General features: G+C 66.1%; 5 protein-coding genes and 2 long non-coding RNA genes across 11 annotated transcripts in view; 2 read left to right on the top strand and 5 right to left on the bottom strand.

Moving 5' to 3' along the window:
• Nucleotides 1–1,143: 1,143 nt before the first annotated feature.
• LOC308184090 lies at nt 1,144–2,253 on the bottom strand. Its single transcript, XR_013942575.1, has 2 exons — nt 2,004–2,253; nt 1,144–1,872 (listed from the first exon to the last, which is right to left on the bottom strand). It is a non-coding gene; the product is annotated as an uncharacterized lncRNA (long non-coding RNA).
• A 60-nt stretch (nt 2,254–2,313) lies between these two features.
• On the bottom strand, nt 2,314–5,355 carry SMUG1 (single-strand-selective monofunctional uracil-DNA glycosylase 1; the record flags this gene model as incomplete). Its single annotated transcript, XM_080570575.1, has 3 exons — nt 5,305–5,355; nt 3,614–4,461; nt 2,314–2,916 (listed from the first exon to the last, which is right to left on the bottom strand). The coding sequence occupies exons 2-3, from the start codon at nt 4,448–4,450 to the stop codon at nt 2,314–2,316; spliced, it is 1,440 nt and encodes a 479-aa protein (XP_080426701.1). The 5' UTR covers nt 4,451–4,461; nt 5,305–5,355.
• A 1,457-nt stretch (nt 5,356–6,812) lies between these two features.
• Nucleotides 6,813–15,170, bottom strand: CBX5 (chromobox 5). Of its 4 annotated transcripts, XM_080570802.1 has the most exons (6): nt 14,802–14,870; nt 11,721–11,775; nt 9,155–9,332; nt 8,626–8,806; nt 7,746–7,843; nt 6,813–7,546 (listed from the first exon to the last, which is right to left on the bottom strand). In XM_080570802.1, exons 3-6 carry the CDS (start codon nt 9,289–9,291, stop codon nt 7,396–7,398), a joined length of 567 nt encoding a protein of 188 aa, XP_080426928.1. In that variant the 5' UTR covers nt 9,292–9,332; nt 11,721–11,775; nt 14,802–14,870; the 3' UTR covers nt 6,813–7,395. The 4 variants fall into 4 exon arrangements, with proteins under 4 accessions (XP_080426928.1, XP_080426931.1, XP_080426929.1 ...); XM_080570805.1 differs by lacking the exons at nt 11,721–11,775; nt 14,802–14,870 and adding an exon at nt 15,017–15,170; XM_080570803.1 differs by lacking the exon at nt 11,721–11,775 and having other exon boundaries at nt 14,802–14,964.
• LOC308184089 lies at nt 9,293–11,482 on the top strand. Of its 2 annotated transcripts, XR_013942573.1 has the most exons (3): nt 9,293–9,422; nt 9,613–9,801; nt 9,993–11,482. It is a non-coding gene; the product is annotated as an uncharacterized lncRNA (long non-coding RNA). The 2 variants fall into 2 exon arrangements; XR_013942574.1 differs by having other exon boundaries at nt 9,356–9,801.
• Nucleotides 15,171–15,483: 313 nt separating the features above from the next.
• On the top strand, nt 15,484–21,557 carry HNRNPA1 (heterogeneous nuclear ribonucleoprotein A1). The gene is given in 13 exon segments (XM_080570793.1): nt 15,484–15,644; nt 16,998–17,114; nt 17,384–17,530; nt 17,926–18,066; nt 18,068–18,112; nt 18,114–18,138; nt 18,620–18,712; nt 18,819–18,911; nt 19,242–19,313; nt 19,496–19,669; nt 20,338–20,542; nt 20,894–20,958; nt 21,164–21,557. Coding segments are annotated over 13 exon segments (1,206 nt in total). The 5' UTR covers nt 15,484–15,629; the 3' UTR covers nt 21,178–21,557.
• A 1,595-nt stretch (nt 21,558–23,152) lies between these two features.
• Nucleotides 23,153–24,698, bottom strand: NFE2 (nuclear factor, erythroid 2; the record flags this gene model as incomplete). Its single annotated transcript, XM_080570574.1, has 1 exon — nt 23,153–24,698. The coding sequence occupies one exon, from the start codon at nt 24,696–24,698 to the stop codon at nt 24,060–24,062; it is 639 nt and encodes a 212-aa protein (XP_080426700.1). The 3' UTR covers nt 23,153–24,059.
• Nucleotides 24,699–25,198: 500 nt separating this feature from the next.
• The window catches only part of ITGA5 (integrin subunit alpha 5), a gene marked incomplete at its 3' end in the record, with an annotated part of 4,313 nt that continues 4,146 nt past the window's right edge, over nt 25,199–25,365 (bottom strand). The window contains 1 exon segment of the mRNA XM_080570573.1: nt 25,199–25,206. Coding sequence (XP_080426699.1) covers nt 25,199–25,206 — 8 coding nt within the window.

Genomic DNA, 25,365 nt, shown 5'->3' with positions numbered 1-25,365 from the left:
CCCCCCGCCCCTGTCCCCCCCCCGCGTCCCTTTGTCCCCCTGCTCGATGGCCCCGAGTTCACGAACCCGCCGGCAGCTGGGCCCCAAAAGCGACCCCTGACCCCCCCCCATGTCCCCCCCCGGCCCCGTCGCCCCGGTGATGGGGGTTTGGGGGTGTCCCCGTCCCATTTCCCCCCCTAAATATTTTTTGGGGACCTCCCCTGCCCTGCCAAGTGGGGGACGGCCCCCCCCCGGGGGGCTTTGTGGGATTGGGGGGGGGTCGGGGCCCCCCATCCCTCCCGCACCCCAATACCTGGGGCAGATTTGGGGGAGCACTGGGGCTCGGGGGGGGGTGGCTGGGGGCAGAGACCCCCCACCCTGCACCCCAAATAGGGGCACACCCATACCCTATGGCCCTAAATAGGGGCACCCCCCCCGTACCCCAAAATAGGGGTGCGCCCCCATCCTGTACCCCCAAATAGGGGCATAACCCCATCCTACACCCCCAAATCGGGGTGTACCCCCCCACCCTGCACCCCAAACAGGGGCAAACCCATATCCTATGACCCCGAATCGGGGTGTACCCCCACCCTGCACCCCAAAATAGGGGCGTACCCCCACCCTGTGCCCCAAAATAGCAGCATAACCCCACCCTGCACCCCAAAATAGGCGCACATCCCATCCCACACCCCCAAATCAGGATGTACCCCCACCCTACACCCCAAAATAGGGGCATACCCCTATCCTATGTCCCCAAATAGGGGCGTACCCCCCCACTGTACCCCGAATTTGGGATGTACCCCTACCCTGCACCCCAAAATCAGGGCACACCCCATCCCACACCCCCAAATTTGGGATGTACCCCCCACCCTACACCCCAAAATCAGGATGTATTCCCCCCCCTGCACCCCAAAATCAGGGCACAACCCCAAATCGGGATGTACCCCCCTCCTACACCCCAAAATCGGGGCACACCCGATCCCACACCCCAAAATCACTGTGCTCCCCCCCCCAGCACCCCTTAACCGGGGCGCACCCCCAAACCGGGCCGCCCCCAGGCCGTGCACACCCGTCCCAGCCCCCTGCCACGGGGGGGGGGACACCCCTGGGCCCCCCCAGACCCCACAGCCGGGGGTGGCACCCCAAAAACGACACGGAGGCTGTGGGACACAGCGTTTATTGCGGGGAGGGGAAACTGAGGCACAGCGGGGGCACCAAGGGGACACGGGGACCCCAACGAACCCCTCAATGCTCTCGTCCCCCCCCCAGCCCCCCCAGGGGACGGATCCGTGCCTCGGTTTCCCCCGAGGACTGTCGAGCAATCCCCTAATAAAAAAGCGGACCCAAAATGGGGGATTTTAGAGGAAAAAACGGGGCGAAAAGCCCCAAAAAGGAGAGGGGATCGAGCGCTGGGACCCCCTTGTAGGGGAAACTGAGGCAAAGGGGGGGGGGTGCTGAGAGTGGGGGCCCCGTTGGATGCAGAGCCTCACCCCAGTAAAATCCCAGCCCCGTTTAGCGTCAAACTGGTTAAACTGGGAGGACTGGAAGGACCGGGATCATCGGGGTTGGCCCTGCGGCAAGGGGAAACTGAGGCACGGATCTGTTTCCTGCTAAGGAAACCCCAAAACCCACCTAAATGGGGAAACTGAGGCACGGATCCGTCCTCTGTGCCCTCCTAAGGATACCCCAACCCCATATAGCTGGGGAAACCGAGGCACGGATCCATCCTCCGTTTTCTTCCCCTAAGGAAACCCCAAAAACCCTACCTAAGCGGGGAAACAGGCACGGATCCGTCCTATGTTTCCTCCTAAGGAACCCCAAAATCCCACCTAAATGGGGAAACTGAGGCACGGATCCGTCCCCTACCTCCTCCTAAGAGACCCCAAAACCCATCTACATGGGGAAACTGAGGCACAGATCTGTCCTCTGCCTCATCCTAAGGAAACCCCAAAATCCCATTTAAGCGGGGAAACCGAGGCACGGATCCGTCCCCCCACCTCCTCCTAAGAGACCCCAAAACCCACCTAAATTGGGAAACTGAGGCACGGATCCCCCTCCTCCTAAGGATACCCCAACCCCATATAAGTGGGGAAACCGAGGCACGGATCCATCCTCCACCTCCTGCTAAGGAAACCCCAAAACCCGTCTAAATGGGGAAACCGAGGCACGGATCCGCCCCCCCCCCCCATTTCCTTCCCCTGAGGAAACCCCAAAACCCCATTTAAGTGGGGAAACCGAGGCACGGACCCCCCTCCTCCTACAAAACCCCCCCAAACCCCCCCCAAAACCCGAAACCCGAGTCACGCCCCCCCTTTTACCCCCTCCCCCCCCCCTTTACCCCCTCCCCACCTCTCCCTGCCCCTCCCCACCCCCCTGTGCCCCCGAATCCCCCCCCGAACCCCCCCCGTCCCCCTCCCCGAGCAGCTCCAGCACCCCCAGCTCCCCCAACCTCGCCCTGGCCTCCTCCTCCCAGCCCCTGTTGGCTCGGGCGCTGCGGGGCGAGGGGTGCGGGATGCCCTCCACCCTAACGGCCAGCCCGGCGGCCCCCAGGGCCCTCCGGGCTCGCTGCCGGGCGTAGCCCCCGACCCCCACCACCAGCGTGACCCCGAGGAGCTCCACGGCCCGTGCCAGCGCCCGGTCGCAGAGCGCCACGAGGCGGGCGCGTTGGGCCGGGGGCAGCTCGGCGAGGGCCAGGTTGCGGCCGCTGGGGGCGAGGAAGAGGAGGGGGCAGTGGTTGTGGACGAAGCAGTGGCGGAAAAAGCCCCGGGGGTCCGGGCACAGGGAACGGAAGAGACCCCAAAAACGGGCGCCGCTCACCTCGCTACGCCGGCAGCTCCAGCCCAGCACCGGGCGCTTGGGGTGCTCGGCCGGGGGTCTCCGAACCTCGCCGCTGACGCCCAGCCACTCGCGGACGTGCCGGGTCTCGCCGAAAGGGACCTGGGGGGGGCGGGGGGGAGGTAAGAAGATGGGGTGAGGGTCAAGGATGGGGGGATGGGGGTCGTGCACGCTGTGGACCCCCGCCATAGGGGGTCTTTGGGGGAGCAAAAGGGCGGAGGGCGCTGCCCCAAAGCGCCCCAGGGGGGCTCGCTGCCTCGGTTTCCCCAGCTCTGGCTCCGTGGGGACACCATAAAGCGTCCCCTATACGCCCCACAAGCGCCCCCGGTCCCACCCGTGCCTCAGTTTCCCTTGTTTTAGGTTCCACGGGGACATATACGGTCCATAGGCACCGTCCTGTGGCTACAACCACCCCAAAACACCCCAGTCTCCTCTGTGCCTCAGTTTCCCTCGCCTTAGGCTCTGTGGGGACAGCACAACATGTCCCCTACATGCCCCACAAGCACCCCTGGTCCCACCCGTGCCTCAGTTTCCCTGCCCTTAGGCTCCACAGGGACATATAGGATCCATAGGCACCATCCTGGGGCCACAGCCACCCCAGAGCCTCCTCCGTGCCTCAGTTTCCCTGCCCTCTGGCTCCATGGGAACACCACACAGCGTCCCCTACGCACCCCACAAGCCCCCCTGGTCCCGCACGTGCCTCAGTTTCCCCCTCCCGCCCCACTCAGCGGGATCCCAGCCCCGTCCCGACCCCGCTGCCCCCCCCCCCTCCCCGTGCCTCAGTTTCCCCTGGCCGCACCCCGGTCTGCGCCATGCCGAAGGGGCCGGGGTTCATGCCGAGGAAGAGGACGCGCTTGGGGCCGCGGCAGTAGCGGCGGACGAAGTCGCGGTGGGGCTCCCAGGCGTAGTCCAGCGGGCGGTACACGTGGCTGACGGGCGCCCCGAAGGGCGGCAGCTCCTCCAGCAGCGCGCTCTGCTCCCGCTCCAGCCGCAGGAAGCGGCCGGCCAGGTCCTCGGCCTCCGGCACTGCGAGCACTGCTGGCACTGCTGGCAATTCTGGCGCTGCTGGCAATTCTGGCGCTGCTGGCAATTCTGGCGCTGCTGGCGCTGCTGGCAATTCTGGCACTGCTAGCACTGGTGGCACTGCTGGCACTTCTGGCACCACTGGCACTGCTGTCACTTCTGGCACTGCTAGCACTGCTGTCAATTCTGGCGCTGCTGGCACTGGTGGCACTGCTGGCACTTCTGGCACCGCTGGCACTGCTGTCACTTCTGGCACTGCTAGCACTGCTGTCAATTCTGGCGCTGCTGGCACTGGTGGCACTGCTGGCACTTCTGGCACCGCTGGCACTGCTGTCAATTCTGGCACTGCTGGCACTGCTGTCAATTCTGGCACTGCTGGCACTGCTGTCAGTTCTGGCGCTGCTGGCACTGGTGGCACTGCTGTCACTTCTGGCGCTGCTAGCTCTGCTGTCAATTCTAGCGCTGCTGGTGCTGCTGTCGCTGGTAGCACTGCTGTCAATTCTGACGCTGCTGGCACTTCTGGCGCTGCTGGCACTTCTGGTACCGCTGGCACTTCTGGTACCGTTGCTGCCCCCGGCACCGGCCCCGCAGCGCTGCGCGGGGTCACCTCCATGCTGCCATCGCCTGGGGATAGAGCGGGGTGGCTTTGGGGGGTACGGGGGGGGTTGGAGGGAGTTATGGGGGCGTATGGGGGGGTACGGGGGAGTATAGGAGGTTATGAGAGGTGTATGGGGGGGTTATAAGGGGGTATGGGGGTTATAGGGGGGTATAGGGGCGATATAGAGGGGTATAGGAGGTTATGGGGGGGTATAGAGAGTTATGGGGGGGTACAGGGGGGTTATAGGAAGTTATGAGGGATATGGGGGGGTCATAAGGGGGTATGGGGGGCTATGGGGGGGTACAGGGCCTCCTGGGGCTCCCCCATGGGCATTAAACAGGCACGGGGGGGCCCCAGCGACACGCTGACCCCGGAGCCCTGCCCCTCACGGGAGGGAGTGCCCAGTGCCCCCCCCCCCAAGTGCCCCAGTGCCCCCTCACTGCCCCCAATGCCCCCCTAACTGCCCCCAGTTGCCCCCCCGCCCCTCTACCTGCCCCCAAAACCCCTCTAACTGCCCCCCACTCCCCTACCTGCCCCCAATGCCCCCCAAAATGCCCCCCAGGCCCTTCCAAGGGCCCCCCGCATCCCCCATCTGCCCCCAAAACCCCTCTAACTGCCCTCCATGGCCCCCTAACTGCCCCTCTACCTGCCCCCCCGCCCCCATAACTGCCCCTAATGCCCCCCATGCCCCCCTACCTGCCCCCAATGCCCTCCCCAATGCCCCCTCGGGCCCTTCCAAGTGCCCCCCAAGCCCCCCCCACCTGCCCCCCCCCGCCCCCTCACAACCCCCAAGCACCCCCCCGCCGCCCCCGGTGACGTCACGCCACGTCACGCCCCGTCACGACCCCCCGCGCCCACCCCGGGCCTACCCGAGCGCCGCGCCGGGCCCCCTCCAGCCTGGCCCCGCCCCCCGCCCTGCTGACCCCGCCCCCTGACCCGTGACGTATCGCCGCCGCCGCCGCCGCGCGGGGCCTGCTGGGAGTTGAAGTCCGCGCCGGCCCTTTGTCTGCCGCGGCCCCGGGGCATCACGGGAGAATCCGGAGGGGCGGGGGCGGCACCCCGCGGGATGAGCCGCGGGGGAGGGGGCGTGGCTTGCGAAGACCACGCCCCTTTCCAATGGCCACGCCCACGGGGGGCGGAGCCTCGGAGGCGCGGCGGCGGCGCAAGGGCGACCCCTGGCGGGGGAGGGGCCCCGAGCGCCCCCCGGGTCCCCAGGGCCACCGCTGGCCCCAAGCCACTGCTGGCCCCAGGGACACCCCTGTCCCCAAGGCCACCCCTGTCCCCAAGGCCACCGTTATTCCCAAAGCCACCGCTGTCCCCAAGCTGTCCCCAGGGCCACCGCTGGCCCCAAGGCCACCAATGTCCCCAAGGCCACCCCTGTCCCCAAGCCACTGCTACGTCCCCAGGGCCACCGCTATTCCCAAAGCCACCACTGTCCCCAAACTGTCCCGAGACAACTGCTGTCCCCAGGGCCACCGCTGTCCCCAGGTCACCAATGTCCCCAGGGCCACCCCTATCCTGAGGCCACCAATGTCCCCAGGGCCACTGCTATCCCCAGGGCAGTTATTCCCAAAGCCACCAATGTCCCCAGGGCCACCGCTGTCCCCAGGTCACCAATGTCCCCAGGGCCACTGCTGTCCCCAGGGCAGTTATTCCCAAAGCCACCAATGTCCCCAGGGCCACCGCTGTCCCCAAGCCACTGCTATGTCCAGGGCTACCACTGTCTCCAGGGCCACCGTTATCCCCAAAGCCACCGCTGTCCCCAAGCTGTCCCGAGACAACCACTGTCCCCAGGGCCACCGCTGTCCCCAAGTCACCAATGTTGTCCCCAGGGGCCACCACTAGCTCTAGGGCCACCCCTGCCCTGAGGCCACCCCTGTCCCCAGGGCCACCCCCTTCTCACCAAAAGTGTCCCCAAGCACCGCGTTTGTCCCCGGTGACCCCAGTGCCCCCCAAGCACCCACCCGTGTCCCCCAGCCTGGCACCGCTGTCCCCACGTGTCCCCCATCACCCCCGTCCCTGTCCCCTCACCCCCCGGAGGATCGGGCCCTTCACCCGGGGGGGGGGGGGGGGTTCAGCTGTCCCCCCCGTGTCACCTCCCCCCCCCGGTGTCCCTTCCTTTACCCCCCCCCCAAAAAAATGTCACCTCCGTGTCCCCAAACCGCAGCACCGCGCCGCGCCCGCCAGGTGGCAGCAAAGGAGCGGCCGAGGAGGGGACCCCCCCCAACACCCCCCCCCCCCCAAACCCCCCCCAACAGCTGTGGGGGGGGCACAGAGCACGGGCCCCCCGCCGCGATGGGCAAACTGGGCCAAACTGGGAGCACTGGGAGGGTCCCCGCTGTGTCCCTGTCCCCCCCCCCCAGACAAAGCATCCAGCTCCTGAAAAGTGACCCTTTATTGGAAGCAAATACAAGGGGGGGGGAACGGGGACGGGGGGGGGGGGACACCCCGGGTGTGGGGGGGGACACCCCGGGTGGGGACACCCCGGGTTAAAAACATCGACGTTAAAAAAACGGCAAAAAGGGTTTTTTTTTTGACCCCCCCCCCCCCCAATCCTGGCCCCTTCCCCTCTGGCTCTAGAGGGGGGACACGAGGGGGGGGGGGGGACACGAGGGGGGGGGACACACCGCAGAGGACCGACCCCGTCCCCCTCCCCCCCCCAGCCACTGACAGCCACCAGGTTTTGTCACCCCGCGGCCGACCCGGGGACACGGGGACCCCCCCCCGGGGTGACAGCGAGGAGGACAAAGTGGGGGGGGGACACACGCACACATGGGGACACCCCCGCGGGGCACCACCGGCCCCTGCGGCGTCCCCGGGGAGGGGCAGGGCCAACCCCGGGGACACGGAGAGAGAGGGAGAGGGACGGGGATTTTATTTTTTTGGGGTGGGGGGGGGGACGGGGGGACACGAGAGGCTGCCCGGGGGGGGCTATGTACAGCGGGGCCCCGCGGGCGCCTTTAGCTCTTGGCGGCCTCGCGCTCTTTGCTGTCCGTGTCCTCGGGGTACGCGTGCCAGGTCAGCCGCTCCTCGTAGAAGGCGATGACAATTTGGGGACATTTCAGGTTCGCCTCCTTGGCCAGCACCAGGTCGGCCTCATCCGTGTCCTTCCTGAGGAGGGGGGGGACGGAAAAATTAAAGACGGGGTGAAGGCAGCGCCCGCCGTCACCCCTCGGGGGTCGCGAGCGTTGCTCCAGCCCCCTTTTTCCCCCCTAAACGGCCCCAAAAGGAGCCTGGGGGTGGGCGGGGTTGTCCCTTTCGGGGACGCCGGGTGACGGGAGGGGACCCCGGGGACGCGCGGCGGCCTCACCACTTCATGAGGAACATGAGGTCCCCGCACGAGTCGGTGGCCCCGATGATCTTCTCGGGCTCCAGCCCTCGCTCGAAGCCCCGGGCGATGTCGTTGCTCTGCGGATTTTTTTTTTATTTTTATTTTTTTGGGGGGGAAAAAGCAGCTTTTTGGGGGGCGCGGCGCCGCAGCCAGCCTCGGGGGAGGAGGGGAGGCTGCCCCCGTAGTGCCCGGAGTGACGGGGTTGGGGACGGCCCCGTGGCGCTGGTGGCACCGGGGGAGGGCACCGGGTGCCCGTCCCCACCCTTGGGTGCCTGTCCCCATTGTGGTGACACCGGGTGCCTGTCCCATCACCGTGTCCCTCCCAGAATCATGGTGACACCAGATTCCTGTCCCCATCACTGGGTGCCTGTCCCCACTGCGGTGACACCGGGTGCCAGCCCTCTTACCGTGTGCCTCTCCCTGTCACCACGTCCCCTCTCCCCATCACCGTGTCCCCCCCAAAATCGTGGTGACACCAGATTCCTGTCCCCATGACTGGGTGCCTGTCCCATCGTGGTGACACTGTGTCCCTCTCCCCATCCCTGTGTCCCTCCCAAAATTGTGGTGACACCGGGTTCCTGTCCCCATCGTGGTGACCCTGGGTGTCCCTCCCTATTGTGGTGACACCGGGTGCCAGTCCGCTTACCGTGTCCCTCTCAAAGTTGTGGTGACACCGGGTTCCTGTCCCATCGTGGTGACCCTGGGCGTCCCCCCCCAAATCATGGTGCCACCAGACCCCTGTCCCCATCCCCGGCTACCCGTCCCCGCAGCGGTGCCACCACGCCCCTCTCCCCAACACCGTGACCCCCCCAAAATCCCAACGAGGCCCCCAGACCCCCCCCGCTGTCCCCCCCCTCACCTCCCGCTTCTTCTTGGCCTTGATGTCGTCGGCGGCGGGCAGCCCTTTCCGCTTGCCGCCCTCGGCCTTGTCGCGCGGCCGGGCGCCGTCGCCCTCCTTCATCTTCTTGTATTTTTTCATAAACTCCGAGATCAGCTCCGGGCAGTCCAGGTTCTTCTCCGGCTCCCACGTGTTGTGCTCCCTGCACCCCCCCAGAAAAAAAATATTAAAATAAGACACACAAAAAACCAACGACAACCCACCGAGGAGCCCCCCCCCCAAAAAATTAAAATAAAACAGACAAAAAAAAAATAAAACCAATGACAACCCACCGAGGAGCCCCCCCTCCGAAAAAAAATTAAAATAAAACACACACACACAAAAAAAAAAACCAACGACAACCCACCGAGGAGCCCTCCCCCACCCAAAAAAATTAAAATAAAACACAAAAAAAAACCCAAAAACAAACAAAAAACAACGCCGAGGAGCGAAAGCCGCCCCTCGCCCCCGTTTTGAGGGAAAAAAAGGGGTTTTTTGGGGGGGCGCTTACTCGGAGAAGCCTTTCCACTTGAGCAGATATTCCACCTGGCCCTTCACCACGCGCCGGTCCAGCACCTTCTCCACCACATACTCCTCCTCGTCTTCAGAGGACGAACTGTCTGCTGTCCTCTTGCTTTTCTTGCCCATAGCGCAGCAGCGGGCGCCCACGCACCGACGCCACCCAAGTCCTGCGGGGTTGAAGGGGAGCGGGTTAGGGGGGGAACCCCAAAAACGGCCCCAAAATCCACGAGGGGGGAGGCGAGGCCGAAGGAGCCGAGGTTTCCGCTCCGTGGCTGCGAAAGGAAAGCCCCAGATGGGGGGTTTTGGGGTTAAAAGGCCTTCAGGGGGGCGAGGGGACTCCAAAATTCACAGATTTATGAAAACACCTCAAGAAAAAACCCCTCGGAAGGGGCACAAGTTAGGAGGGACCCCAAAAACGACCCCAGAATCCGCGAGGAGGGAGGCGAGGTTTCCGCTCTGTGGCTGCAACAGGAGAGCCCCAGATCCTGGTTTTTCGGGGTTAAAAGCCCTTCAGGGGGGCAAGGAGACTCCAAAATTCACAGATGTGTGAAATGGTCTCGAAAAAAAACCTTGGAAGGGGCACAAGTTAGGCGGGACCCCAAAAACAACCCCAAAACCTGCAGGGAGGGAGGCGAGGTTTCCGCTCCGTGGCTGCAACAGGAGAGCCCCATATCCTGTTTTTTGGGGGGTTAAAAGCCCTTCAAGGGGGCAAGGGGACCCCAAAATTCACAGATTTGTGAAATGGTCTCAAAAAAAAACCCTGGGAAGGGGCACGGGTTAGGGGGGACCCCAAAACCAACCCCAAAATCCGCGAGAAGGGAGGCGAGGCTGAAGAAGGCTAGGTTTCCCGCTCCGTGGCTGCGAAAGGAAAGCCCCAGATGGGCGGTTTTGGGGCTAAAAGCCCTTCAAGGGGGGTGAGGGGACCCCAAAATCCAGAGAGGATTCGTGAAAAGGTCTCGGAAAAAACCCTCAGAAGGGGCAAGGGTTAGGGGGGACCCCAAAAATGACCCCAAAACCTGTGAGGAGGGAGGCGAGGCTTCCACTTCGCGGCTGCAACAGAAGAGCCCTGTTGTTTTGGGGTTAAAAGCCCTTCAAGGGGGCGAGGGGACTCCAAAACTCACAGATTTGTGAAAACATCTAGGGAAAAAAACCCTCGGAAGGGGTACAAGTTAGAGGGAACCCCAAAAACGACCCCAAAATCCATGAGGAGCAAGGTGAGGCCGAAGGAGCCGAGGTTTCTGCTCCGTGGCTGCAAAAGTAAAGCCCCAGATGGGGGGTTTTGGGGTTAAAAGCCCTTCAGGGGGTGAGAAGACTCCAAAATTCACAGATTTCTGAAATGGTCTCAAAAAAAACCTTGGAAGGGGCACAAGTTAGGGGGGACCCCAAAAATAGCCCCAAAACCTGCAGGGAGGGAGGCGAGGCCGAAGGAGCCGAGGTTTCCGCTTCGTGGCTGCAAAAGGAAAGCCCCAGATCCTGTTTTTTGGGGGGTTAAAAGCCCTTCAGGGGGGAGAGGGATCCCAAAATTCACAGATTTGTGAAATGGTCTCAAAAAAAAACCCTCAGAAGGGGCAAGGGTTAGGGGGAACCCCAAAAACGACCCCAAAACCTGCGAAGAGGGAGGCGAGGCTTCCACTTCGCGGCTGCAACAGGAGAGCCCCAGATCCTGTTTTTTTGGGGTTAAAAGCCCTTCAAGGGGGCGAGGGGACTCCAAAATTCACAGATTTGTGAAATGGTCTCAAAAAAAAAAACCCTCGGAAGGGTCACGGGTTAGGGGGGACCCCAAAACCTGCAGAGAGGGAGGCGAGGCCGAGGGAGCCGAGGTTTCCGCTCCGTGGCTGCAACAGGAGAACCCCAGGTCCTGGTTTTTTGGGGTTAAAAACCCTTCAAGGGGGCGAGTGGACCCCAAAATCCAGAGAGGATTCGTGAAAACATCCCGGAAAAAAAAAGCCCATTTCCCACCAACTCAGAACCCGGCGATAAAAACCCCAACCCAGACCAAAATCTCACCTTTTAGGGGAGTTTTTAAAGGCAAACGAAAAAGGGCCGGGGAAGAAAACGGGCCGGGGGGAACCAGGAGCCCCCGTCCCGAACACCGGGACTGCCGACGGCGGGCGTTTTGGGGTGAAATCCCTGCTTAACGGCCAAAACCCTACAAAGCTCAAACCCTGCTGCGGGCCAGGTGCCCGCCTGGGGAAAAAAAACGGGATTTTAAGGCAAAGCCGCACGCCGCCGGCATCCCACGCCGGGCACGCGGCCAGGAGGGATTTTTTTTAACCTTGGTTTTTTTGCAGCCTCCCCCCCCCCCTTTTTTTTTTTTTTTAAAGAAAACAGCCCAAAAAAATAAAAATTAAGAAAAATAACAAAAATCCTCGGAGCCAGGAAATTCCTCGGCCACCCCATTCCCCGCTCGGAATTTCCTGCCCGTGCCGAAAAGCGACCCCGGCGCCGCCCCCCCGCCACGGGGGCGACCTTTCGGCGGCGGTTTCGGGTGTAAACGGGAGGGTTTTGGGTGTAAACGGGAGGGTTTTGGGTATAAATGGGAGGGTTTCGGGTACCGTGTCCCTCGCAGGGGCGGCAGTTCCCGGGAAAGCCGCGTGTCGGAGTTCTCTCCTGGAGGAACAAAAGAAAAGAGCCGCTTTGGTTCGAAAAGGGCCGCTTTGAGGCAAAAAAGAGGCGGTTTGAGGCAAAAAAGAGATGGTTTAGGGCAAAAAGAGGCGGTTTAGGGCAAAAAGAGAGGCGCTGGCTTTTCCATCTTTCCCGTTTCGGGGTGGAAATGGGATTTAATTCACTTCCATTTCCCCGCTCCGGTGGCCGAGGGACCCGGCTCCCGGCCGCAGCCCGCTCACCAAAACCGCGGTTTTTAACCCCAAAACGTCTGCAAGGCAGAACAGGAGCCGGGCTCCTTTCTAGGACCGAGGAGTTTTGCTTAAAAGCCCCGAGAATCCCTGGGAAACCCAAAAAAGTGGCTGGAGAAAGGGGGGGAGGGGGGGCCCTGAGCTGGCGCCACGGCGCTGGCCCCCGCAGCCGCCCCGCTGTGATTTATGGGGCCGAGGAGGCGGCGCTGGGGCCATGGGAACGGAGGAAAAAACCCCAAGGAGGCGGCAGCGGGCAGACGGCCACGGCCACGGCCCCCCCCAGGACCCCTCGGGGGGGATCCCCCCCAAAAATCGGCGCAGCCCCAGCCCTGGAAATCGCCTTTTTTTATTTTTTCCCGTTTTTTTGGGGCCGCCGCGTGGCAGGGAAGAGCCGCCGGCGCCCCAGGCAGGGGTCACGCCTCGGTGCACCTCCGGGCGGCTGGAAAACAAACGGGACTGGGGCTGGAGGGCCCAGAAAGTAGCGAAATAACCCCAAAATAGTCCTGAACGTGGCTAAGTAACCCCAAAACAGTCCCGAATGTGGCTAAGTAACCCCAAAATAACCCTGAACGTGGCTAAGTAACCCCAAAATAGCCCCGAACGTGGCTAAGTAACCCCAAAACAGTCCCGAATGTGGCTAAGTAACCCCAAAATAACCCTGAACGTGGCTAAATAACCCCAAAATAGCCCCGAACGTGGCTAAGTAACCCCAAAACAGCCCCGAACGTGGCTAAGTAACCCCAAAATAACCCTGAACGTGGCTAAGTAACCCCAAAATAGCCCCGAACGTGGCTAAGTAACCCCAAAATAGCCCCGAACGTGGCTAAGTAACCCCAAAATAGCCCCGAACGTGGCTAAGTAACCCCAAAATGGTCCTGAATAACCCCAAAACAGTCCAGAACGCAGCTAAATAACCCCAAAATAGTGCAGAACGTAGCTAAATAACCCCAAAACAGTCCTGAACGTACCTAAATAACCCCCAAAAAGCCCTGAACGTGGCTAAGTAACCCCAAAATGGTCCTGAATAACCCCAAAATAGCCCCAAATGTGGCTAAATAACCCCAAAACAGCCCCGAAGTCTCCTCGGCCCGGCTCGGCTCCCTCCCGTTCCGCTCCCGGGCGATCCCTCTCGTCGGGATTTAAGAGCTGTAAAAAAAGAAAAAACCCTAATGGGCGATGACGGGGGCAACAAACCGCAGCCAGCCTCGCCGGGCGTGAGTTATCGCCCCCCGGGGCCATAAAAACCCCGCTCGGGGCTCCCCGCAGCCGCCTCGCTCCCCTGTGGGGTCGAATGCCTGCAATGGGGTCATGCTGGCTCCTTCACCCCCAAAAAACGTCCCCCCTCGGGGCAGGGGGAGCGGCGGTGCCAGGGGGAACCAAGCCCCCCCCGCGCTGTGTCCACCCGTCAAGCTGCGGGGTTTTTGGGGTGGGAGGGAGAGGGGGGGTCGCAGTGGGATTGGAGAGACCCTAAAGGGGCGCAGGACCACAAAGGGAACCCTAAAAGGCTTCACCGGGCTCATGGAGACCCCAAGGGGGTGCAAAGCCCCCAGGGGAATCCCACAGCCCCCACTGGGCTTGGAGAGACCCCAAAGAGGGGGAAAGCCCCCAGGGAACCCCATGGCCTCCGCTGGGCTCATAGAGACCCCAAGGGGGTGCAAAGGCTCAAAGTGAACCCCACAGCCTTCAGTGGGCTCAGAGAGACCCCAAAGAGGGGGAAAGCCCCCAGGGAACCCCACAGGCTCCACCGGGCTCAGGGAGACCCCACGGAGGTGGCAAAGCCCCAGATGAACCCCACAGGCTCCGCTGGGCTTCTGGAGACCCCAAGGGGGTGCAAAGCCCCCCAGGGAACCCCCCAGCCTCCAATGGGTTCGGAGAGACCCCAAGGGGGTGCAAAGCCCCCAGGGGAATCCCACAGCCCCCACTGGGTTTGGAAAGACCCCAAAGAGGGGGAAAGCCCCAGAGCAAACCCCACAGCCTCCAGTGGGCTCGGAGAGACCCCAAAGAGGGGGAAACCCCCCAGGGAACCTCAGAGCCTCCACCGGGCTCATGGAGACCCCAAGGGGGTGCAAAGCCCCCCAGGGAACCCCCCCAGCCCCCAATGGGTTGGGAGAGACCCCAAAAGGGTGCAACCCCCCCCAGGGGACCCCCCCAGCCTCCATCGGGCTCAGAGGGACCCCACTGGGGCGCAAAGCCCCCGAGCAAACCCCACGGCCCCCACCGGGCTCGTGGAGGCCCCAAGGGGGGCGCAAAGCCCTAAGGCGAGCCCCCCAGCCCCCCACAGGGCTTAGAGAGACTCCAAAGGGGTGAAGCCCCCCCCCAGGGAACCCCCACAGCACCCACCGGGCTCAGGGGGACCCCACCGCGGCGCAGAGCCCCCGCTGGGCCCGCGGAGGCCGCGCCGGGACCGGGGCCGTTGGGCGGGGGGGGGGGGGGCACCGAGAGAGGGCCCCGCTGTGAGGGGAGCCCCGGGGGCGGGCCCAGCGACCCGCCGCCCCCCCCCCCCATTGGCCGCCGCCGCCGCCGCTCCGCTCCCCGCCCCGCCCCCATTCGCTGCCCCTCACGCCCCTCACCTCTCCCAGCCCCGCCCCTCCTGTCTCCTATTGGCCCCGCGCGCTGTCGCTCCCCCCTCCGCCCCGCCCCCACCGCCCCGCCATTGGCTCAGCCGCCCGCTCCTCGCCCCCGCCCCCCTGCGCCGCCATTGGCCCGCGCGCCTGCCAATCCAACCGCCGGGTCCCGCCCCCGCGGCCTGCCCCCCATTCATCCGCCTCCCGCCGCCGGTACCTGGCCGGGGAGCGGCTCCGGCTCGGGCCCGTCCGCCTCGCTCCCGCCGCCCCTCAGCGCCGCCGCCGCCGCTCCGCGCTCCGCCCGCCAAAAGCGCCCGCAGCGCGCAGGCGCCGCCGGCCGCGCTCCGCGCATGCGCGCTCCGCTCCCTCCTCCTCCTCCTGCTCCCCCCTCCCTCTCCGCAAAGCCCCGCGCATGCGCAGAGCCCGCCGCACCTTGGGCGCTGCCGGGCGGGCGGCCCCTCCTCGCCGCCGCCGCCGCCGCCGCTCGGCGCCGCCCCGCCGCCGCCGAGCCGAGCTCGTCCGGCTCCTCCGAGCTCCGCCGGGCCCGCCGCGGGGCAGCGCTGAGGGACGGCGGGGGCAGCCAATGGGGAGCGCTCCGCCCGCGGGCTGGCCAATGAGAGGGAGGCGAGGGGCGGGACGTGAGGGGAGGGAGCCAATCCGAGGAGAGCGAGGCAGTCGCCGGGCCGAAGCGGGAAAAGCGGCGCGGGGCGGGGCCGCGACGGGCTCGCCCAATCGGCACAGGGCGGAGGCGGGCGCTCGCTCGCCTCGCTCAATCGGCGCCGGCGGCGAGGGCGGGGCCGCGAATCTCCACCAATGAGAGCGCGGCGCTCTGCCCCGCCGCCCAATGGCAGGCGGCGCGGGGGCGCGGGGCGGGCGGCGCCGCCCAATGGGAGCGGCCGGGGGGCGGGCGCTCGGCGGGGGCGGCGGAGTGAGGCGGCGGCGCTCGCGTCGCTCGGCCCCTTTCTGTGTCGGCGCCTCGCAGAGGGAGCATCGCGCGCCGAGCCGCCCGCCGCCGCCCAGCCCCTCCCCGCGCCGCGCCGCCGCCATGGCCAAGTCCGAGGTGAGGCCTCCCCGGCCCTGCCGCCTCCCCCCGCCCCGCCCCGGCCCGGGCCCCGACCGCGGCCTCCCCGCCCCCGCCGCCCCTCCGGGCCTGGCGCGCGGGCCCGGCGCGCACTGCGCCTGCGCGGCCCGCCCGCCCGCCGCGCGCTGCGCATGCGCCGCCGGGACCCCCTGGCGGGAGGGCGCATGCGTGAGGGGAGGGGGGCGCGCGCGTTCCCCCCCCCCCTCCCCGCTCCGCTCCCCCCTCCCCTCCCCGCGCGCGCGCGCCGGGGCCACGTGCGCGCCTTTGTGCTCGGGTGGGCGATGGCGGCCGCGCGGCGTCTGCGCATGCGCGGCGCGCAGGGTGAGGGGGGGGCGTCTGGGGGGGAGGGGAGGGGGAAGGGGGGGGAAGGGGACAATGGGGGGGCCCCGAGCTCGGCCCCGTCCTGCTGTAAGGGGGGGGGCACGGGGGGGGGTTGTGGGGTGCTGTAGGGGGGTTGGGGAGGGTTGGGGGGTGGGAAGGCCCCGGGGATGGGGTTGGGGGGGGGGGGTAAAAGTGGGGCTGAGGGCTCCGTAAAGCCTCTGCAGCCCCCCCCGGGGGTTATTTGGGGGTTCTGGGGTATGAAGTGGGGCTGGGGGGTTGTTAAAGCCTCTGCAGCCCCCCCCCCTCAAGGGTTTGTTTGGGGGTTCTAGGGCAAAAAATTGGGGCTGGGGGGTTGGTAAAGCCCTTGCAGCCCCCCCTCCCCCCCGGGGGGGGGTTTGGGGATTCTGGGTTATGAATTGGGTTGGGGTCTTGTTAAGGGCTGTGCAGCCCCCCCCCCCCCCCCCAAGGATTTATTTGGGGGTTCTAGGGCAAAAAATGGGGCTGAGGACTTGATAAAGCTCAGCAGGCCCCCCCCCCCCCCCCCCCCCAGGGATTTGTTTGGGGGGTTGTGGGGGGTGGGTGAGGGCAAGGGGCGGGGTTTGGGGTGTTAAGGTGGGGTTGGGGGTGGGGGGCAGTGCGGGGGGGCGGTGAGGAAGGGGGTTGGGTCCCAAAGGACCCCCTCAGAGGCTGTAGGGGGGCAGGGAGGGGCTTGGGGGGGGCAGGAGCCCAGGGAGGGGCTGGGGGGGGGTGCTCTGGGGGCTGTTTGGGGTCCCCTGGGGGAGCGCAGCGGATGCCTTGAGGTGGGGTGGGGATGTTGGGGTCTCCATAGGGTTGGGGGGGGTCGTGTTGGGGGGGGTGGGGGGGCATCAACGCCTCCCTGGAGAGGGGAGGATGCCGAAGAGCCCCATGGAGGGCATTTGGGGTGCCCCATGGCAAGGCATTGGGGTGGGGGGGGCCTCGCTCACCCCCCCCTCCCCCCATAACCCCCCCCCCATCGCTGTCACCCCACAGTCTCCGAAGGAGCCGGAGCAGCTCCGCAAGCTCTTCATCGGCGGCCTCAGCTTCGAAACCACAGACGAGAGCCTCCGCAGCCACTTCGAGCAGTGGGGCACCCTGACCGACTGCGTGGTGAGGACCCCGGCCCCCCCCTGCGGGCTCCAGGGGTGGGTGACGACTTCGGGGGCCCCCCCTGCTCCCCTTCCCCCCCGCCCCCCCCAGGGGAAGCTCTCACCGGGGCAGCTCCGGGCAGAGCGCGTCCCCCCTTGGGTCAGAATCCGAGGGAAGAAGGGTGGGGACGGAGCCACGGCCCCCAAATCCCCCCACCACCACCACTCTGCCTTTTGGGGGGCTCCGAGGGGCGCCCGCCGCCCCATCCTCACCCAGCTCCGTCCTCGCAGGTGATGAGGGACCCCAACACCAAGCGCTCGCGAGGCTTCGGCTTCGTCACGTACTCCTCGGTGGAAGAAGTGGACGCCGCCATGAACGCCCGGCCGCACAAAGTCGACGGCAGGGTCGTTGAACCAAAGAGGGCCGTGTCCAGAGAGGTAGGAACGGGGGGGGGCCCGCGGGGGTGCTGAGCTGGGGTGCTGAGGCTCTGCCCTCGCTCCGCGCCTTCACGAGGAGCCTGGGGGGGGGGTTTTGGGGTGTCCAGGGGGGGGTTTGGGGTGTCCAGGGGGGGTTTTGGGGATGCCTGGGGTGGTTTTGGGGTGTCCAGGGGGGGTTTTGGGGATGCCAGTGGTGGTTTTGGGGTGCCCAGGGGGGCTTTTAAGGTGCCTGGGGTGGGTTTGGGGTGCCCGGGGGGGTTTTGGGATGCCTGGGGTGGGTTTTGGGGTGTCTGGGGGGGGGTTGGGATGCCCGGGGGGGGTTTTGGGGTGCCCAGGGGGGTTTGGGGTGCCCAGGGGCTGCCCAGCCCCAGCCCACACCGTGTTCCTCCCCCCAGGACTCGCAGCGGCCCGGCGCCCACCTGACGGTGAAGAAGATCTTCGTGGGCGGCATCAAGGAGGACACGGAGGAGCACCACTTGCGGGACTATTTTGGCCAGTACGGCAAAATCGAGGTCATCGAGATCATGACGGACCGCGGGCAGCGGCAAGAAGAGGGGCTTCGCCTTCGTCACCTTCGACGACCCATGACTCCGTCGACAAGATCGTCAGTAAGTGCGCCGGGGGGGCCCCGAAGCCCCGAATTTCGGGGACTGGAAGGGACCCTAAAAGATCACCCGGCCCGGTCCCCCTGCCAGAGCAGGGACACCCGGATCGGGTCACACAGGAACGCCTCCGGGCGGGTTTGGGGTGACTGCAGAGAAGGAGACCCCACAGCCCCCCGGGCAGCCTGTTCCATGCTCTGCCGCCCTCCCCGTGCCCAAGTTTGGGCTCGTTTTGAAGCGGAACCTCCCGCGTCCCAGCTTGCACCCGCTGCCCCCTGTCCTGTCGCTGGGTGTCACCGAGCAGAGCCTGGCCCCGTCCTCCTGCCGCTCGCCCTTCCCATAATTATAAACGTTAACGAGGTCGCCCCTCAGCCTCCTCTCCTCCAAGCCTCAGAGCCCCAGCTCCCTCAGCCTCCCCTCCCTTAATCCCCGGCCTCCTTTCCCCCCCCTTCGTGGCTCTGACCCTGTTTTTCCCCCCCCCCTGCAGTTCAGAAATACCACACTGTGAACGGGCACAACTGCGAGGTGCGGAAAGCCCTCTCCAAGCAGGAGATGGCCAGCGCCTCGGCCAGCCAGAGAGGTGAGCGCTCGCCTCGGGCCCCGAGCCCCAGCCCGCCCCGAGCCGCCGCTGGACCCCGCTGCCTGCGCTGTTCCTAAAGGCTGTCCCCCGCCGCCCCCTCTTTTAGGCCGCAGCGGCTCCGGGAACTTCGGCGGCGGGCGCGGAGGCGGATTCGGCGGCAACGACAACTTCAGCCGCGGCGGCAACTTCGGCGGCCGTGGTAAGTGGCTCTCTGGCGGGGGGAATAAGCCGGGGGGGGGGGGGGCCGGGGGGCGGCGGAAGCAGCCCCCAGCCGCAGGGACACGGCCGTCGGCACGAGACTCAGCTCCAAACGTAGCCCAAACGCCGCCGCCGCCGCCGCTGCCGCCACCGCTCCGGCTCCCCGGCCGCTCGGAGCTCCTCCCTCCACACCGGGGATTTCGGCGCCCACCTTTTTCTCTCTCCGACAGCTAAAAAAAAATAAAAATAAAAAAAAAAAAGTCATTAAAAATAAAAAATAAACCCGCGTGGACGGGGCCGGCCTTGAACCACAACGGTTTGTTCTTTTCAGGTGGGTTTGGTGGCAGCCGCGGTGGCGGTTATGGCGGCGGCGGAGACGGCTATAATGGATTTGGCGGAGACGGTAAGGCCAGAGCGGGATTTCTCCGACGCTTGCCGCGAGCCCAGGACGCCAGCCGGCCCCGTGGCCTGGCCCACGCAGCGGACGCAGCCGACCGCACCGCCGACCCCGGAGCCCGGCCGCCACGCGCCCGCCGGGGCGGCTGTCGGAGCTCAGCGCCTTCCTTCTTCTCTCCCCCCCCTCAGGTTACGGCGGCAGCGGCCCCGGCTACTCCGGAGGCAACCGGGGCTACGGCGGCAGCAGCACCTACGACGGCTACAACAACGGCGGGGGGGGCTTCGGGGGCGGCAGCGGAGGCCGCCGGCCCGCCCGGGGACCCGCACTCGCCGTGCGGAACGGCCTCTCGGAGGCCGGCACAGGTGAGCCCCGCGCCCTCGGCCCCGTTAAATCCCCTCGGGCCCCCTTGGCCCCGTTGTTGAGCCACCATTGGCCCCCGGGGCCCCGTTGAGCCCCCGTCGACCTCCGTTGAATCCCCCTGGGCCCCCGTTGAGCCCTCTTGGCCCCGTTGAGTTGCCCTTGGCCCCGTTGAGTCCTCTTGGCTCCATTGAGTTGCCCTTGGCCCCATTGCCCCCCCCGGTCCCCGTTGAACCCCCGTTGAACCACCCCCAGCCCTGCTGAGCCCCCGTTGGGTCCCCGTGGACCCATTGAGTTGCCCCCAGCCCCTGTTGAGCCCCCCTTGGGGACCCAACGGGGCCATGGCCCCATTGAGTTGCCCCCAGCCCTGTTGAGCCCCCCTTGGCCCCGTTGGGTCCCCATGGCCCCTGTTGGGTCCCCCGCAGCCTCCGCTGAGTCCTCGGCCCTGTTGATCCCCCCTGGCCCCTACTGAGCCCCCCCAGCCCCCCTTGGGTCCCTCCGGCCCCTGTTGAATCCCCCTTAGCCCTCGTTGAGCCCCCTTGGGTGCCCTCGGCCCCGTTGAATCCCCTCCGTTGGCCTCGGGGCTCTCCATTAACCCCTCCCGGCCTTTCTGGGGGGGGGGGGGGATTTAAGCCCCCGAACCGACTCCGTCTCCTTTTTCCCCCGACCCCAGGCAGCAATTTCGGCGGCGGCGGCAGCTACAACGACTTCGGCAGTTACAACAACCAGTCGTCCAACTTCGGCCCCATGAAGGGGGGCAACTTCGGGGGCCGGAGCTCGGGGCCGTACGGCGGCGGTGAGTCACCCCGCGGGCTCCGTGCCCCCCGGGGCGGGTGCACCCCGACGCCGCTCTCCCTGGAGCATTTCCGACCACCCAGGTCCGCGGGGCTCCTCGGCGGGGGCCGGGCGCGCTCCCCCCACCCTCCCGGGGTGCAGAAACCCCCCCCTTAATCCCCCTTTTTTTCTCTTTTTTTTTGTTTTTTTTGCTTTTTTTGGTGTTTTTTTGTTTGTTTTTTTTTGGTGTTTTTTTGTTTGGTATTTGTTTTTTTGGTGTTTTTTTTTGGTGTTTTTTTGTTCGGTGTTTGTTTTTTTGGTGTTTTTTGTTTGGTGTTTGTTTTTTTGGTGTTTTTTTTGTTTGGTGTTTTTTTGGTTTTTTTTTCGTTTTTCTTTTTTTGTTTGTTTGTTTGTTTTGGTTTGTTTTTTGTTTTTTTTTAATTAAAACCTCGCAGGCGGCTACGGCAGCTCGAGCGGCGGCGGCAGCTACGGCGGCGGGAGGAGGTTTTAACACCCGCAGGTGAGCCCCGGGCGGCGCGGCACCGAGCCAGGCTGCGGAGCAGTCCCCCGCCCCAAAAAAAAGTCCCAAAAAAAAGCAGTTTTTTTTTTTTAAAAAAAACCAACTAACGATAAATTCTAAAAGCCGCCGGCCGTGGGGACGGAGGCGCCGTGGGGTTGCAGGCCGGAGCCGCGTTAGATTAACTCTGTTCCGTGTTGTCCAACAGGAAACAAAGCTTAGCAGGAGAGCAGAGCCAGAGGAGGGGCGGGGAGCTGCAGGTGGCGAGGTGTGAACTCAGCCGAGGGCCACTTGTGGCGGGGGGTGGCTGCTACCCGAAGACTTGCGTTAGCCAGAAGCCTCCTTGGCCGCCAGGACTGTGTCTGTGACTAATCGTACCCCGGGTTCTTTTTAGTTTCTGTGCCGTGGAAGAAAAAAAAAAATGAAAAAAAACAAAACAAAAAAAAGAAAAACGAGAAAAAACACACACACACACACACACACAAAAAAAAAGCATTCCTACGAGGGCTCCCGGGAGCCTCGGTTTTATTTGCGCGCCCGTGCTGTCGATCGCTGACTGTAACAGAACCTGACGCTGAATAAATGTGTCTGTTTTTTTTTAACCTCTGCTGTCTCGGCCCCTCTGCTGTCAGTCGCTGCGCAGGACCCCCCCCGCCCCCCCCCCCCGAGCGCAGGCTAGCTCAGGGCCCCCCCCTTGTCCCCCCCCCTCCCCAAATCCCCCCCGCCAGCCCTTCACGGGCCCCATTTCCCCCCGTTTCTCCCCGTTTTCCCCCCATTTCGCCCTCCTCCTCCACCCCCCCTCCCCGCAGCCCCCAGCCCTGTCCCCGTCTCCCATTTTCCGCCCCCCCCCCAGCACCGCAGAGCGCAGCTGAGCCAGGGCAGGGCCGCCGTAGGTAAGAGCAGCTTTTTCCTTCCCCCCCCCCCCCCCCACCTTGCGCCGCGCACACCCCCAGCGCCGGCAGCAGGATCGGTCCCGGGTCCCCCCCCCTCCAACTAAGACCCCCCCCCCCCGGCACCCCGCTAACGCCTCCCTTCGCTTTTGTAGGAGCTGCTGCCTAAGGGACAGGAGCCCGCAGGCGGAGGTTGAGAAGGGGGGGACACGGGGATGTTTGGGGACACGGGGGGGGGGGACATGGGGACACAGGGACCCCCCCCCCCCCCCCCAGCTCACGGCTCTCCCCTTCCTTGCAGCGCCGCGGGGAGCCCCCAGCGCCTGTGACGCGTGCGTGAGGCTGCCGGGGCTCGGGGCCGTTGTAAATAAAAGGGTTATTTTTGTAATTTTTGGTAAAACGGGGTGGTATTTGGGACGCCGTCCCGTGCGTGGCTGCAGGGGGGGGTCAGGTGGGGACCAGGATGGGGACCAGGGGTGCAGAATTGGGATGGGGGGGATGGGGGGGGGGGACCAGGGGTGCAGGACGGGGCTGGGGTTTTGGGAAAGGTGGGACAAGGGTGGAGGGGACGTGGGCGGGTTGGGGACAGCGATGGAGGGGAGGATGGAGGGGAGGGGACAGGAGGGAGGTGGGGAGGGACATGGGGGGGGGGACACAGCACCAGGACGGAGGGGACAGGGTGGGGGATGGAGCAGGGATCGAGGGGACAGAGCTTGGGGGGACAGGATGGGGACAGAGGGGACAGAAGAGCAGGGGAGGGAACACCGGGGACAGGATGGGAGGGTTGGGGACAAGCTGGGGACAAAGGGGACAGGGGTAGGAGGGGCCCCAAGGGACGGGGCTGGGGGTGAGGGTGGAGGCGAAGGAGGGACGGGGCTGTGGGACACGGGGGGCGCAGGCTCAGAGCCCCCAGGGCCGCCCTCAGGGCCCGAGTGTCACCCTGGGGTGCCGGGACACGAGGTGACACGTGGGGCAGGCGGGCAGGTGGCACCCTGGGGCGACCGGAATAACGGGGACGGGTCACCGGGGCGTGACAGAGGTGACACGGGGACACCTGGCCCTGGGCTGGGGACACGGGGTGACAGGGACAGGGGACACGGGGTGACAGGGACAGGGGACACGGGGTGACGGGGTCAGGGGACACGGGGTGACGGGGTCAGGGACACGGGGTGACAGGGACAGGGGACACGGGGTGACAGGGACAGGGGACACGGGGTGACGGGGTCAGGGGACACGGGGTGACGGGGTCAGGGGACATGGGGTGACAGGGACGTGTCACCCCGGGGGGACAGAGGCGACGCGCGCTGGCGGGCTTGGAGGTGGTTTATTGCCTATTTACAGGGGTGGCAGCGGGACGGGGTGGCGGGGGTGTCCCCAGGGCCTCACCCGTGGCTGGTGGCAGCGGGGCCACCGCGGGCACACGGGGGACAATGGGGCCTCGTGGGGCGCAGGGGACAACGGGGACACTGCTGGGTGCAGGGGGCACCCAAGGGTGTCTTTAGGGTCTGTGGGGTTGCAGGACGGCACCAGGGGCACCAGAGGGCCCCGTCGCTCCCCGTGGGGTTCAGGAGGCACCCAAGGGTGTTTTTAGGGTCTGTGGGGTGCAGGAGGGTACCATGGACACCCGTGGTCCTCCTCACCCCCCATCGGGTTCAGGAGGCACCCAAGGGTGTCTTTAGGCTCTGTGGAGTGCAGGATGGCACTAGGAGCACCAGAGGGCCCTATTGCTCCTCATGGGGTTCACGAGGCACCCAGGGGTGTCTTTAGGCTCTGTGGGGTTTAGGAGGCACCCAAGGGTGTCCTTAGGGCGCGTGGGGTGCAGGATGGCACCCAAGGGTGTCTTTAGGCTCCTTGGCGTGCAGGATGGCACTATGGACACCCGTGGTCCTCCTTACACCCCCATTGGTTGAGGAGGCACCCAAGGGTGTCTTTAGGGTCTGCAGGGTGCAGGATGGCACAGGGGCACCAGAGGGCCCTATTGCTCCCCATGGGGTGCAGGAGGCACCCAAGGGTGTCTCTAGGCTCTGTAGGATGCAGGATGGCACCGGGAGCACCCGTGGTCCTCCTCACACCCCATGGGGCTCAGGAAGCACCCAGGGGCGTCTTTAGGCTCCACGGGGTGCAGGATGGCACCCAAGGGTGCCTTCGGGCTCCGAGCCCCACCGGCTCAGCACCACCCCCCCCACACCTCGCACCCCACGGGCCCCGCAGCGCTCACCCCCACCCCCCCTCGCCCCCCCCGGCCCCCGGCCCCCCGGCGAGCTCCTGGCTCAGCCCGGAGCCCTCGGGGGGCAGCGCCTGGGGCCCTGCCCCGTCCCTCAGCGCCCCCAGCACCTGGGCCGAGACGCGGGCCAGGTCCCTGCGCAGGGCCCCCAGCGCCCGCTCCGCTTGGCCCCGCGCCCTCAGCAGCCGCTCGCGCTCGCGCCCCAGGCGCCCCAGCTCGGCCTGGAGCCCGGCGATGGCCTCCAGCTTCCTCCGGCGACATTTTTGGGCCGCCACCTTGTTCTTGCCCCTCCGGCGGATGTCGCGGGCCAGGGCCAGCTCGGGGCCCGAGAGGCGAGCGCGGCCCAGGAGGGCGTTGAAGTCCTCCACGGGCAGGTTGACGATGGCGTCGGGGCCGATGGGCAGCGCCAGCGCCAGGGCTCGCCGAGCGTCCCGGGGGGTTTGGGGCGGCCGGGGGGGGAATTGGGGGGGCCGGGGGGGGAGTGGGGGGCTCGGGGGGTTGGGGAGGGGGGAAAGGGGGGAGGAAGGGGAGGGGGGAAGGGGGTGGGGGGGGATGAGAGGTGGGGGGTAAGGGGGGGCGGGGGGGGGGCGGGGGTAGAAGGAGGGGTCGAAGGGGGGGTCTGCTGCCATGTCCAGGCCCTGCGGGGGGGGGGAGAAGAGGGGGGTTAGGAGGGGGGGGGGGGTGGGGGGGGATCGGGGGAAGGGGGGGTGCAAGGGGAGGGTGGAATGGGGGGGGGTCTCGCAGGGGTTGGGGGGGGCTGTGGCATGGGAGGGGGGTCTGGGGGGGGTTAACAGGGGGTGGTCCCAGGGGAAATGGGGTTTAACGGGGGGGGGGCATTTGGGGGGGGTCCTAGGGGAGGCAGAGCTTAATGGGGGGGTCCCAGGGGAAATGGGGTTTAGTGAGGGGGGTTCCCAGAGGCAATGGGGTTTAATGGGGGGGGGGTCTCCCAATGGGGGGAAACATGAATGGGGACCAGAGATGGGGCCGGGGGGGGGGGGGGGTCCCAGGGGTGGGGAGCACGGGGGGGGGCTCCCATGGGGTCACGTGGAGGTGGGGGGGTCCCAGGGTGCAGGAGGCGAGGAGCGGGGGGGGGGGCCCAGGGGTGCCCCGGGGCGGCCGGCAGGCGGCGCTAGGACCCTGCGGCGCGGAGGGGGCGGGGCCTGGAGGCGGGGTGGGCGTGGCCTCGCGCGTCGGGGGGCGGGCTTGGCGGGAGGGGGCGGGGCCCACCTGCAGCTCGCTGAGGGACAGGATCTCCTGCCACGTTGAGCTCCACCTCGGCCGGGCCCGGCGGGGGCG

Source organism: Anser brachyrhynchus (assembly GCF_964034855.1).
Source record: "Anser brachyrhynchus genome assembly, chromosome: 29".
NCBI lineage: Eukaryota > Metazoa > Chordata > Aves > Anseriformes > Anatidae > Anser > Anser brachyrhynchus.
The sequence above is the reverse complement of the archived record's forward strand: the minus strand, read 5'-3'. Positions and strand labels throughout refer to the sequence as shown.

Coding starts and splice junctions, on each gene's coding strand:
- CBX5 (XM_080570805.1), bottom strand. CDS start 9,291: ATGGGCAAGAAAAGCAAGAGGACAGCAGACAGTTCGTCCTCTGAAGAC. Junction 7,844..8,625: donor AGGCCAAGAAGAAGCGGGAG/GTGAGGGGGGGG, acceptor AAAAATCCGCAG/AGCAACGACATCGCCCGGGG. Junction 7,547..7,745: donor CTCATGTTCCTCATGAAGTG/GTGAGGCCGCCG, acceptor CCCCCTCCTCAG/GAAGGACACGGATGAGGCCG.